We start from the raw sequence: 11,238 nt of genomic DNA on the forward strand, positions 1-11,238 counted from the left end.
CTTTTATACAGGTAACGAGTTCAAACAGGTGCAGTTAATAAAGGTAATGAGTGGAGAACAGGAGGGCTTTTTAAAGAAAAACTAACAGGTCTGTGAGAGCCGGAATTCTTACTGGTTGGTAGGTGATCAAATACTTATGTCATGCAATGAAATGCAAATTAATTACTTAAAAATCATACAATGTGATTTTCTGGATTTTTGTTTTAGATTCCGTCTCTCACAGTTGAAGTGTACCTATGATAAAAATTACAGACCTCTACATGCTTTGTAAGTTGGAAAACCTGGAAAATCGGCAGTGTATCAAATACTTGTTCTCCCCACTGTATGTGTCACGCCCTGATCTGTTTCAACTGTCTTGTGTTTGTCTCCACTCCCCACCAGGTGTCTCCCATTTGTCCCCATTTATACCAGTGTTTTCTGTTTGTCTGTTGCCAGTTCGTCTTGTCCCGTCAAGTCTTACCAGCGTGTTTTCCCGTTTTCGAGTTTTTCTAGTTGCTGTTTTCTAGTCTGAGTCTGCCTGCCGTTCTGTACCTGTTTAAAGCTGCCTTGGATTTCTGACCATTCCGCCTGCCCTGACCCTGCCTGCCGTTCTGTACCTTTGTGACTCTGCCCTGGATTACTGACCTCTGCCTGCCCTTGACCTGTCCTTTGCCTGCCCCCTGTTTTGTATAAACATCTGTGATTCGAACTGTCTGCATCTGGGTCTTGTCCTGATACTATGGTTACCCCATTATTTTTGTCTGCTTGTTTTAGTCAATTACAAAACTACATTTAAGCCAAGTAAAACATATCTAAAGATGACTTTTTAACATTGCCTGTTCCCGAGTGTTCTCACTACTTAGAAAAATGTAATATTGTAGGGCTTCCCTCATGCTCCTTTTTGTGATGGTGTGAGTGAGTGAGTGCTCACTGCTAGCAAAGATTATGAATATCCTGAAAAGATAAGTCTCTCCGCCCTAACAATGGGAGTCGTTGTCCACAAAGCGGCATTGCGGGCTGTCTACCTCCCGCCTATCCTTTATTTGGATTGGTGGATAAATCTCATTATTGTAATTATTTTTTAAATATTCAATAAGGGTTGTTGACGTCAACCGCCTGTGTTCAATTGAGAGAGATGCTATGCTACTAGCCTCATACCATGAATATGCATAGCCATCTCGAGACAACTCTGATTTAAAGTGTTTTTTCTCAAAATTGCCTGGATGTCACATGTTCTACTTATATCAGTAAACTCGTCACAACTTAAGCATTACGAAACTTCTATTAGATCAAATAAACCTCACGCAGCAAATAAGACAGTTTTTTTTTTTTTTTTACAAATTCGATATGCTCTCATTGACATCCATACAAAAACAGACTAAATAACTTTCACTTGTCTTATTCTGGCTGTTGTACCTAAGTCTTAAAGGGTTCATATTTTGAGTCTTCTTGTGGGAGAGCTACAGTGCATTCGGAAAGTATTCAGATCCCTTGACCTTTTCCACATTTTGTTACATTACAGCCTTATTCTAAAATTGATAAAATGTTTTTTTCCCCTCATCAATCTACACACAATACCCCATAATGACAAAGCAAAAATAGGAGCGTCGCTCCACAGCTATTTTCAGGTCTCTCCAGAGATGTTCAATCGGGTTCAAGTCCGGGGTCTGGCTGGATCACTCAAGGACATTCAGAGACTTGTCCCGAAGCCACTCCTGCGTTGTCTTGGCTGTGTGCTTAGGGTTGTTGTCCTGTTGGAAGGTGAACCTTCGCCCCAGTCTGAGGTCCTGAGCGCTCTGGAGCAGGTTTTCATCAAGGATCTCTCTGTACTTTGCTCCGTTCCTCTTTCCTCGATCCTGACTGGTCTCCCCAGTCCCTGCCGCTGAAAAACATCCCACAGCATGATGCTGCCACCACCATGCTTCACCGTGTCATTGTGGATATCAGACACTGTACCAAATTACACAATCTTAAAGCTTTAGAACAGGAGTTCTCAACCTTTCTTACCCTGTTGATTTCAGATCCAGAAGCTACTTGAGGCCCAAGGGAAAGGAGAGAGCTCCTCTCCATCCACTGAGCAGGCAGCCATCCAGACACAGACCTCCCCAGGACAACAGACCAAGAGAAGTGTTAGCATCGCTGTTGGCACAGGTACTGGACTCATTCATCACCGCTTCTGGCAATCTTGGTCATTGTTTGTCTATCCACTGCATTTTGATCCAATTCTAGGCCTATCACTTTCCCGTTTCGAACTGTGCTTGTTTTTGCAAGACCGTGTGACGCTCTAGTCTCTTCAAGCACTGTGAAAATCGTATTTCTCACTTTATGGTTCATTTGCGATCTACTGAGAACATGGCCTTTTTTTTTCTCCAGGTCTCCTGAATAGAAAAAGTGAATTCGGACTAACCAGTATCAATACACAGTATCAATACACCTATGGTTACTCTTTTGTTGTGTAACTGTCTTGATAAGACATTTTGCTTACTACACATATAGGGTATGTTCGTAAATTCACTCTGGAGTGCCAGACTGCGTTCTGGGCGTAAATTCAGAGCGTTGTCATATTGTCCGTTTGTAAATTCAGTGTTTCGCTCTCGGAGCGTTCAGAGCGCACACTGGACGCTCTGGCCGAGGAGTAGGGTTGATCCGAGCGTTCCTCACGACGGCAGTCAAGCACCCAAGCTAACTGGCTAAAGTTGGCTAGCTTGCTAGCTACTTCCAGATACAAATGAGAGAAACTCCCTCTGACCATTTTACTTGCCCTAGCAGAGCTGGTTATCTAGAGCGTTCGATACTACTGCACTGTTGTTAGATACTACTGCACTGTTGGAGCTAGGAACACAAGCATTTCACTACACCCGCAATAACATCTGCTAAATACAGGTGCAGCTCAATAAATTAGAATATTGTGGAAAAGTTAAGTAATTTCAATAATTCAACTGACAAAGTGAAACTCATATATATTGTGGATTAATTACACAAAAAGTGAAGTAGTTCAAGGCTGTATTTGTTTTAATCTTGATGATTGCGGCTTACAGCTCATGAAAACCCCAAAATGTGAATATTGTGAAAAAGTTCAATATTGTAGACTCAAGGTGTCACACTCTAAACAGCTAACTAACTCAAAACACCTGCAAAGGTTTCCTGAGCCTTTAAATGGTCTCTGTCCAGTTCAGTAGGCTTCACAATCATGGGGAAGCCTGCTGACTTGACAGTTGTGCGGAAGACAGTCATCAACAACCTCCACAAGGAGGGAAAGCATCAAAATTTCATTGCTAAAGAAGCTGGCTGTTCACAGAGTGCTGTTTCCAAGCATATTCATGGAAATTCGAGTGGAAGGAAGACGTGTGGTAGGAAAAGGTGCACAAGCAACAGGGATAACCGGAGCCTTGAGAGGATTGTCAAGGAGTGGACTGAGGCACGAGTCAGTGCATCAAGAGCCACCACGCACAGACGTATCCAGGAAATGGGCTACAACTGTCGCATTCCTCGTGTCAAGCCACTCCTGAACCAGAGCCAACGTCAGAAGCGTCTTACCTGGGCTAAGGAGAAAAATAACTGGTCTGTCGCTCAGTGGTCCAAAGTCCTCTTTTCAGATTAAAGTACATTTTGCATTTAATTTGGCAATCAAGGTCCCAGAGTCTGGAGGAAGAGTGGAGAGGCACAGAATCCAAGTTGCTTGAAGTCCAGTGTGAAGTTTCCACAGTCAGTGATGATTTGGGGAGCCATGTCATCTTCTGGTGTTGGTCCACTGTGTTTCATCAAGTCCAAAGTCAACTCAGCCGTCTACCAGGAAATGTTAGAGCACTTCATGCTTCCTTTCTGCTGACAAGCTTTATGGAGATGCTGATTTCATTTTCCAGCAGGACTTGGCACCTGCCCACACTGCCAAAGGTCCCAATACCTGGTTCAATGACCATGGGATTACTGTGCTTGATTGGCCAGCAAACTCGCCTGATCTGAACCCCATAGAGAATTTATGGGGTATTGTCAAGAGGAAGATGAGCGACACGAGACCCAACAATGCAGATGAGCTGAAGGCCGCTATCGAAGCAACCTGGGTTTCCATAACCCCTCAGCAGTGCCACAGGCTGATAGACTCCATGCCATGCCGCATAGATGCAGTGATTCATGCATAAGGAGCCCCAACCAAGTACTGACTGCATGTACAAGAACATACTTTTCAGAAGGCCGACATGTCTGTATTATGTCATATTCTAATTTTCTGAGATACTGAATTTGGGGTTTTCATGAGCTGTAAGCCGTAATCATCAAGATTTTAAAAAATACAGCCTTGAACTATTTCACTTTTTGTGTAATTAATCCACGATATATATGAGTTTCACTTTGTCAGTTGAATTATTGAAATTACTTAACTTTTCCACAATATTCTAATTTATTGAGCTGCACCTGTATGTGTATGTGACCAATAACATTTTACTTTATTTGACTAACTGTGCTGTTGGCAACAACTGAATTATGTTTTTTTGCTGACGTTTACTGACACTGGTCATATTCAGCGAGTTCGTAAATTCATCAGTTATTCTGCGCTCTGGCACACTCAGACGAGAGTGCTCTGAAATCGGAGTAGATGGCCAGAGTGAATTTACAAACGCACCCTTAGTTGACTAACTGCATCTCTCCCTGCTGTGTAGGTGCTAGTCTGTTCTGGGGCGTCCCTGTCGATGCCCCTGCTCGCGATGAGGAGCGCCCACAGCCAGAGTGGCACACCGACACAGGGCCTGGCGCTCCCGATGGCAGTAGGGCCTCCTCTAGTCGGAGCTCTGGCAGTGCCAGCCTTACCCACAGCAGGCACATAGATGGCTCGGAAGAAGAGAGCGGGGTCAGAGAGAGACGGGTGTCAGGCACACCATCCAACCAGTCAACGCACCAGAGGTAAGAGAACGGTTGGCTGCATTTCAAACTGAACGCTTGTTTTCTTCCATTGGCCCAGCCCTCAGTTTGAATTGACTGGAAGAATGAAAGAAAGTAATGGTTGTAGTTCACCACCTAGAACTCTGAACGGCAGTTTACACCATTTTACTCCCTCCATTTCACAAGAACGAGGCTTCAGTGATTGAATGGAATAGACCAAGCTTTCAATCTGAAACCCAGCCACAGGAGAACATGGGTGATGTGAAAATATGCACGTGAGGGTGAGCCCTCACAACTGGCGTCAGAAGTGTGATACCACTTCTGTCACCAACTGTGACGGCTCACCCGCTGAACACCATCTGAACACTGGTGCCACCTTGTGGCCATTTCAGTAAAGTATTTTTTTAACCGTAGTATGAACAGCATGTGTTTTTGTGCATTTCCTGCAGGACTCAGTCAGCATTTGGAGACTGTTCTTTCCAGAGTCCAGTGTTGGGGGAGAGTGCCAGCATGTACTACCAGTCCCAGTCTCCACAGAGGGACGGCACCAAGAGTCAGGAGCCCAGGGCGGTGGAGGATGATCAGCGGTTTTATCAGGATCTACTGGTAAGAGTAATCTTTTATATGGACTTTTATTTGCTCCATGTATGTCAACAGGAGACCATGATTTGCGGAAGAAAAAAATATACTTATGAGCACGGCTCCAAGTAATTAGGCTATGTATTTGAATTTGCACCGTCTTTCATCCTGGTATACTTCTTTTGGAGAATGTTTCAACAGAATCTAGTATTGCAGTGAAATGCTTAATACAACATGTTATGTGGCCAGCCTCCCTCCTGTGAAATCCCTTTGACTATCTGTCGCTTGGACCTAAACATATGAAAAGCGCTTATAAATAAAGATCTGACGTTCTTCATCCTTCCACAGGGCCAAGTGAACAGCCGTCTCCAGGGATCAGTGAACGAGGAGGTCAAAGAGGAAGAAGATCGAAGCACCTCGTACACACTGCGAGAGAGACACAGCTTGTCCCCTAGACAAGTGTCCCACTGTCAGTCCCAGCAGTCATCCCCTAGCCCTGTTCCCGTCAGCTCCCGGAGGCCGGAGCCCAAAGTAGAGCAGCAGCCAGGAGGAAGGGACCAGGTGCTCCACGCCACGCTGCGCCAGCTGCAGCAGCTAGGGGTCAACGTGGACCTGGACTCTGCCGACCCGGGGGCAAGACCACGCGCAGCTCTGTAGAGAGTGCCAGGTATGTTTGCCTTGAAGTTTCAGGTTTACTTGACCATCTTTGCACATAGGTCATAGAGGTAGTAGTATTATGGTATAATAAGAGGATGTTTCAGTTGTGGAAAATGGACCCGTTATGATGGTTACAGCCATTCTAACATGACAATAGGGGCCATTACAGTGGCTGTTTCTCTTACTTTCTTGCTCATTCTCATGTAAGCTCGACATAATTTAGCTACGTAGGTTACATTATGCAGAAGGTGTTCCTGTAACTTTGATTTAAAATGCAGCTTCCGTTTCCTTCTCCCCAGTACCCTGGCCGGCATCAACCCAGAGGCGGTCATCAGCAGACTGACCCTCCCAGAGTCGATGGGGACCAGCATGTGGGGCGGCAGCGTGGACCTCAGCCTGGAGGCCAACGCCATCGCCCTCCGATACCTAAGCGACCAGCAGCTCTCCAGGCTCTCTGTAGGGGGAGGGCAACAGCCCCCCGGGGCCCGTCCCAGGTTCAGCCCCTGCACACTGCTCTCAGAGAAGCCCCCCAACGGAGAAGAGCGCCATGGGACAGAGCAGTATTCTGTCTCCGAACAACATGTCTTTAGCCACCCGCAAGTACATGAAGAGATACGGGCTGATAGAGGAGGGGAGCGGGAGTGAGGAGGAGGAGAGGGCCGAGGGGGAGCAATCGGAGATGGGATACACTGTACAGTTCCATGTTCAACCGGAACAAGAAGGACTAGGAGAGTGGGAGCACAAAGGTTTGGTTCTGAAAAACATCACAAACGAGTTGCCCCACTCCGACCCTGTCCACCCCCAGGCACTGCATGCAGACTCTCAAAGCCAGCTACTCAGAGACTTGCGTCCTAAAATGCAGCTTTTGGCCCGCGGCGCCAAACACAGTTTGGAGAAGGAGAATGGCGCCAAACAGCGGCCATCTTTTGGAAAAATGCAGAGGGAGTGTCCTCAACCAGAAGGGTCGATGGGAAATTTCTTGGACCTAAGTAGACTTCGACAGCTGCCGAAACTCTTCTAAAGGACCCATGGGAACTAATGCAAAGGGAACTCAAAATGACAAATGAAATGTATTGTCGAATCCATTGGGATTTGTCAGTTTGCTTGTTTCCTTAGTAAGAGGTTTTTAAATGCTTCCATACATTTTTGTTTACAATAAAAACAATTATGCCTCTTTATTTTAATCTTCATGGTGCTCATTGTAATGTATACATGTGTGTGTGACCGCTGATTGACAGAGACTGTTACCAAATCACCACAGTGCTCTTTTGTCTGTGAGCAAAATGATTCTCCTCTTTCTACTACTACCACTTGGAGGAGGGTGTAGTGTCATGATGTAGCTCTTTTCAATGGTGGCAGCTAGGTCCTTTTTATCTATTTTTATTTTAAATGCTTTTGATTTTCAACATGCCATGGATGCCAATTGTCTGAACCGTTGTAAAAGCTATTTAATTTACAGTTTGGCCGTTTATTGATAACCACTATACCAATCTCGTGGTAATTGATGTGCACCTATTTATAGTCAATGTTGGGATTTTTTTAAAGTCTGATTACATGGTGAAACAGACTATATTCATGCCAAATTGTTGTACTTCAGTTTTTAATGTTGTAAATATTTACGTTTCTTTCATGCTGCATTGTTTTTCTTGTGTGTGTTTACATGAAATGCCTCGAGCATTATTTCTCATTTCCAACTTGAACTTTCTATTTAAGATTGCCTCAATAAATATGTACCTGATTCATTTACGTTTTCCACAGAAGGTTGTTTCTTTCTTTTGTGAATGTACATTTGTGTTCTATTTAGTTAGCCCTCTACAGTCCCCCAATGCCCACCCCAACCATTCAGCCTTCAGCCTTCAATCCCTGCAGTATTTTCACACCCCTCCGACAGACACTGTTAACCTCTCCTCACCGCTCTTCAAAAATTGCCATGTCACAACAGGCATATATAGAAGAAATTGAGAGAAGTACTAGAGATTTCAATTGTGAAATGTTGCTTATCTGTGCTAGAACTAGGCTCCTGGTTAAAGCTAATGTTGTGGGGGGAATGGCCTATTCTGGGCTCAATGGAAAATGTGGTTAATCTCATATGCTAACAGCATGTCGGCACAGAGTAAGAGTGTAGCTCAGATATATTCATCCTATCCCTGCACCTGTCACTGATTTCTCTTTCTCCATCACATCTGTTTACCAGAACTACAGTTTTCACTCATCCATGTAGTAATGCAGCTGCAGGAGTATTCTAGTACTGGATACAAAGTTGGAGGGATTAAAGAATAAAAAGGAATGCCGGAATAAAGTATTTTAATGTTTTCACACTTATGAATCGTGAGGTGAAGATAATTGTTCACCAACATCTTTCATGTGTGGTTTCACCAGTTGTCATCATTCTGCAGCCAGGTGCCCTGGTCTAGCACAATGCCGTGCTCCTCGGTAATTGCCCACTTGGCCTTATAGCGATGGTCCCCTGCGCCCTCCCGAGGTCCCACACCTCTATAAACAGCGTCTCCTCAGGCACCTTCATGAAATCAGAGGTCAGGCCCAGTTTCTGGAGGTCAGAGGTCATCGGTATGGTGGTGGAGTCCAGATACTGGCCCAGGGCGTGGCTGAGGTGATTGCCTGGTGAAGTCTGCTGAGGCTGGCGTTGCACACTGCTGCCCCACAGGCCTGTCTGGTTCTTCATAACCTCAAGACGACAAGGTTCTTCCGCTCTATGGGATACACACAGCCTGACGTAACACCTTGTTCCTGGTCTGGTTCCATACTGTACTGGATGTGCTGTAGACAACTATCATCGTACAGTATGGGACCAGACTACCTTTTTCATAGTCTTCAAGGGAAATCAGAACTATTGAATTCTATTGGGTCATTAAATTAAAAGATCATACAAGTACCATAATGCAGTATTCGCTGTAATGATGTTTACCTAATGTCTGAAGTGTTCCAGGCATCTCCCATGGACTGACCAGGCTTGAGCAGGGCGAGATCACCAAAGATCTCCTCTGTCATGGTTGTGTTTTGCTCCAGGGGTGGTGAGGGCAGGAGGTTTGGAGGGAAGTATGGCCAATGGTCAGCTGTGTAATCTAGCAATGGACCAAACTGGAGAATAAGTGGACTCTCCTTTTGCGGAGAAGGGTTGGTCGGGTAAAAAGGCTGGGCCTTACAGTCCTCAACAGAAAGGTGACCAGGTGACTCTTTGTTCAAGGTATTATTTGAGGTCTTGCTGCTTGTTGGAGTGTCCTTTTTGAATGTCTCAGGTGATTCATTCTTTGTTGTGCTAGATAGTTTGCATGATCCATTGAATGAAGTGTTTTTCCCAAGGTCAGTCAATTCGATAAATTCAGTCTCTTTGATCTTTCGCTGTTTTCTTCCATTTCTAGTTCTGGTTCTGGTTTTGGTCTCGGTGGTGCTAAAGCAGCATACAAAGAAAAAAGAACACCAAGCTCGAAACCATGTTTTACCTGCTTTCTTCATTTTGATAATGAGAATTTTACATTAAAAAATGTAGAATTGGAACTAACAAACAGGTTTGCATGGTAACGGTAAACATTCCAAATCATGTAACCTTTGTGACATCTATATGATGAGAATTTGAATTGTATGTTGACATCTAAGTTCTAATCAAAGAATTCTCATCTCGCAGTTTTGATTGAATATTGTTCCACTGAATTCAGACCCCAAAGGTGATACCCCACATCTGATGTGGTGGCATAATTGACATCATCAACATCACTAGGGGCACCCCTCTCTTACTGGTGTTAAATAATTGTACATTAATCATTTGATTCAATGCAATTCCCCCTACTGCAAATCAAAAAGGTTATCTGTTCAGCTCCATATGTCCAGTGGTAACATCCCGCTGGGCACACACTGGTTGAATCAACGTTGTTTCAACGTAATTTGTCAACATATTGTGGAAATATATTTGAAAAAAAATCATAGGGAGTTCATCTAATTTCAACCAGCTTTGTAAACATTGAAATTAGGGTAAAACCTAAACACATTAACTTAACCTGACTAACAGGTTGTTACATCAATCTAATTTCAACATAATCATCAGAACTATGTATATGTTGAAATTGAGTTGAAAATTCCACATAGAATTGTGGAAAACATCCCCACAGCATGATGTTACCACCACCATGCTTCACCGTAGGGATGGTGCCAGGTTTCCTCCAGACGTGACGCTTGGCATTCAGGCAAAAGAGTTCAATCTTGGTTTTATCAGACCAGAGAATCTTGTTTCTCATGGTCTGAGAGTCTTTAGGTGCCTTTCGGCAAACTCCAAGCATGCTGTCATGTGCCTTTTACTGAGGAGTGGCTTCAGTCTGGCCACTCTACCACAAAGGCCTGATTGGTGGAGTGCTGCAGAGATGGTTGTTCTTCTGGAAGGTTCTCCCATCTCCACAGAGGAACTCTAGAGCTCTGTCAGAGGGACCATCGGGTTCTTGGTCACCTCCTGACCAAGGCCCTTCTCCCCGATTGCTCAGTTTGGCCGGGCGGCCAGCTCTAGGAAGAGTCTTGGTGGTTCCAAACTTCTGCCATTCAAGAATGATGGAGGCCACTGTGTTCTTGGGGACCTTCAATGCTGCAGAAATATTTTGGTACCCTTCCCAGATCTGTGCCTCGACACAATCCTGTCTCGGCGCTCTACGGACAATTTGTTCAATCTCATGGCTTGGTTTTTGCTCTGACATGCACTGTCAACTGTGGGACCTTATATAGACAGGCCTTTCCAAAACATGTCCAATCAATTGAATTTGCCACAGGTGGACTCCAATCAAGTTGTAGAAACATCTCAAGTCAATTTTAGAATAAGACTGTAACATAACAAAATGTGGAAAGAGTCAAGGGGTCTGAATACATTCCGAAGGCACTGTATTATATATATATATATATATATATATATATATATTGGGTGGTTGATATTATGTTGAATTTCATATTTGATAAGACATTATATTTGACCTTGTTTCAATGTCGTAATGTGGTTGAAAATGTCATTGTTTCAATGTTATGCCATCAACCTAAATAAAGAGGTACATTGAAATAAAATTGGAAGCCAACATTGACGCCTACTGGTATATGAGGGGTAATGCACTTCAGTCATAACAAGTCGACCATCCAGATGCCTCCCTCTATATATAT

General features: G+C 44.2%; 1 protein-coding gene across 1 annotated transcript; it reads right to left on the reverse strand.

Moving 5' to 3' along the window:
* Positions 1 to 8,500: 8,500 nt before the first annotated feature.
* LOC123489233 lies at positions 8,501 to 9,582 on the reverse strand. The gene is made up of 2 exons (XM_045219915.1): positions 9,017 to 9,582; positions 8,501 to 8,801 (listed from the first exon to the last, which is right to left on the reverse strand). Exons 1-2 carry the CDS (start codon positions 9,562 to 9,564, stop codon positions 8,501 to 8,503), a joined length of 849 nt encoding a protein of 282 aa, XP_045075850.1. The 5' UTR covers positions 9,565 to 9,582.
* Between the last annotated feature and the right edge of the window lie 1,656 nt (positions 9,583 to 11,238).

Source organism: Coregonus clupeaformis, unplaced genomic scaffold (assembly GCF_020615455.1).
Source record: "Coregonus clupeaformis isolate EN_2021a unplaced genomic scaffold, ASM2061545v1 scaf2895, whole genome shotgun sequence".
NCBI lineage: Eukaryota > Metazoa > Chordata > Actinopteri > Salmoniformes > Salmonidae > Coregonus > Coregonus clupeaformis.

What these genes read in the sequence shown, in the direction of transcription:
- LOC123489233 (XM_045219915.1), bottom strand. Translation starts at nt 9,564, where the DNA reads ATGAAGAAAGCAGGTAAAACATGGTTTCGAGCTTGGTGTTCTTTTTTC. An exon ending in TGGAACACTTCAGACATTAG is followed by an intron (nt 8,802 to 9,016) that starts GTAAACATCATT and finishes TGTATCCCATAG; the next exon opens with AGCGGAAGAACCTTGTCGTC.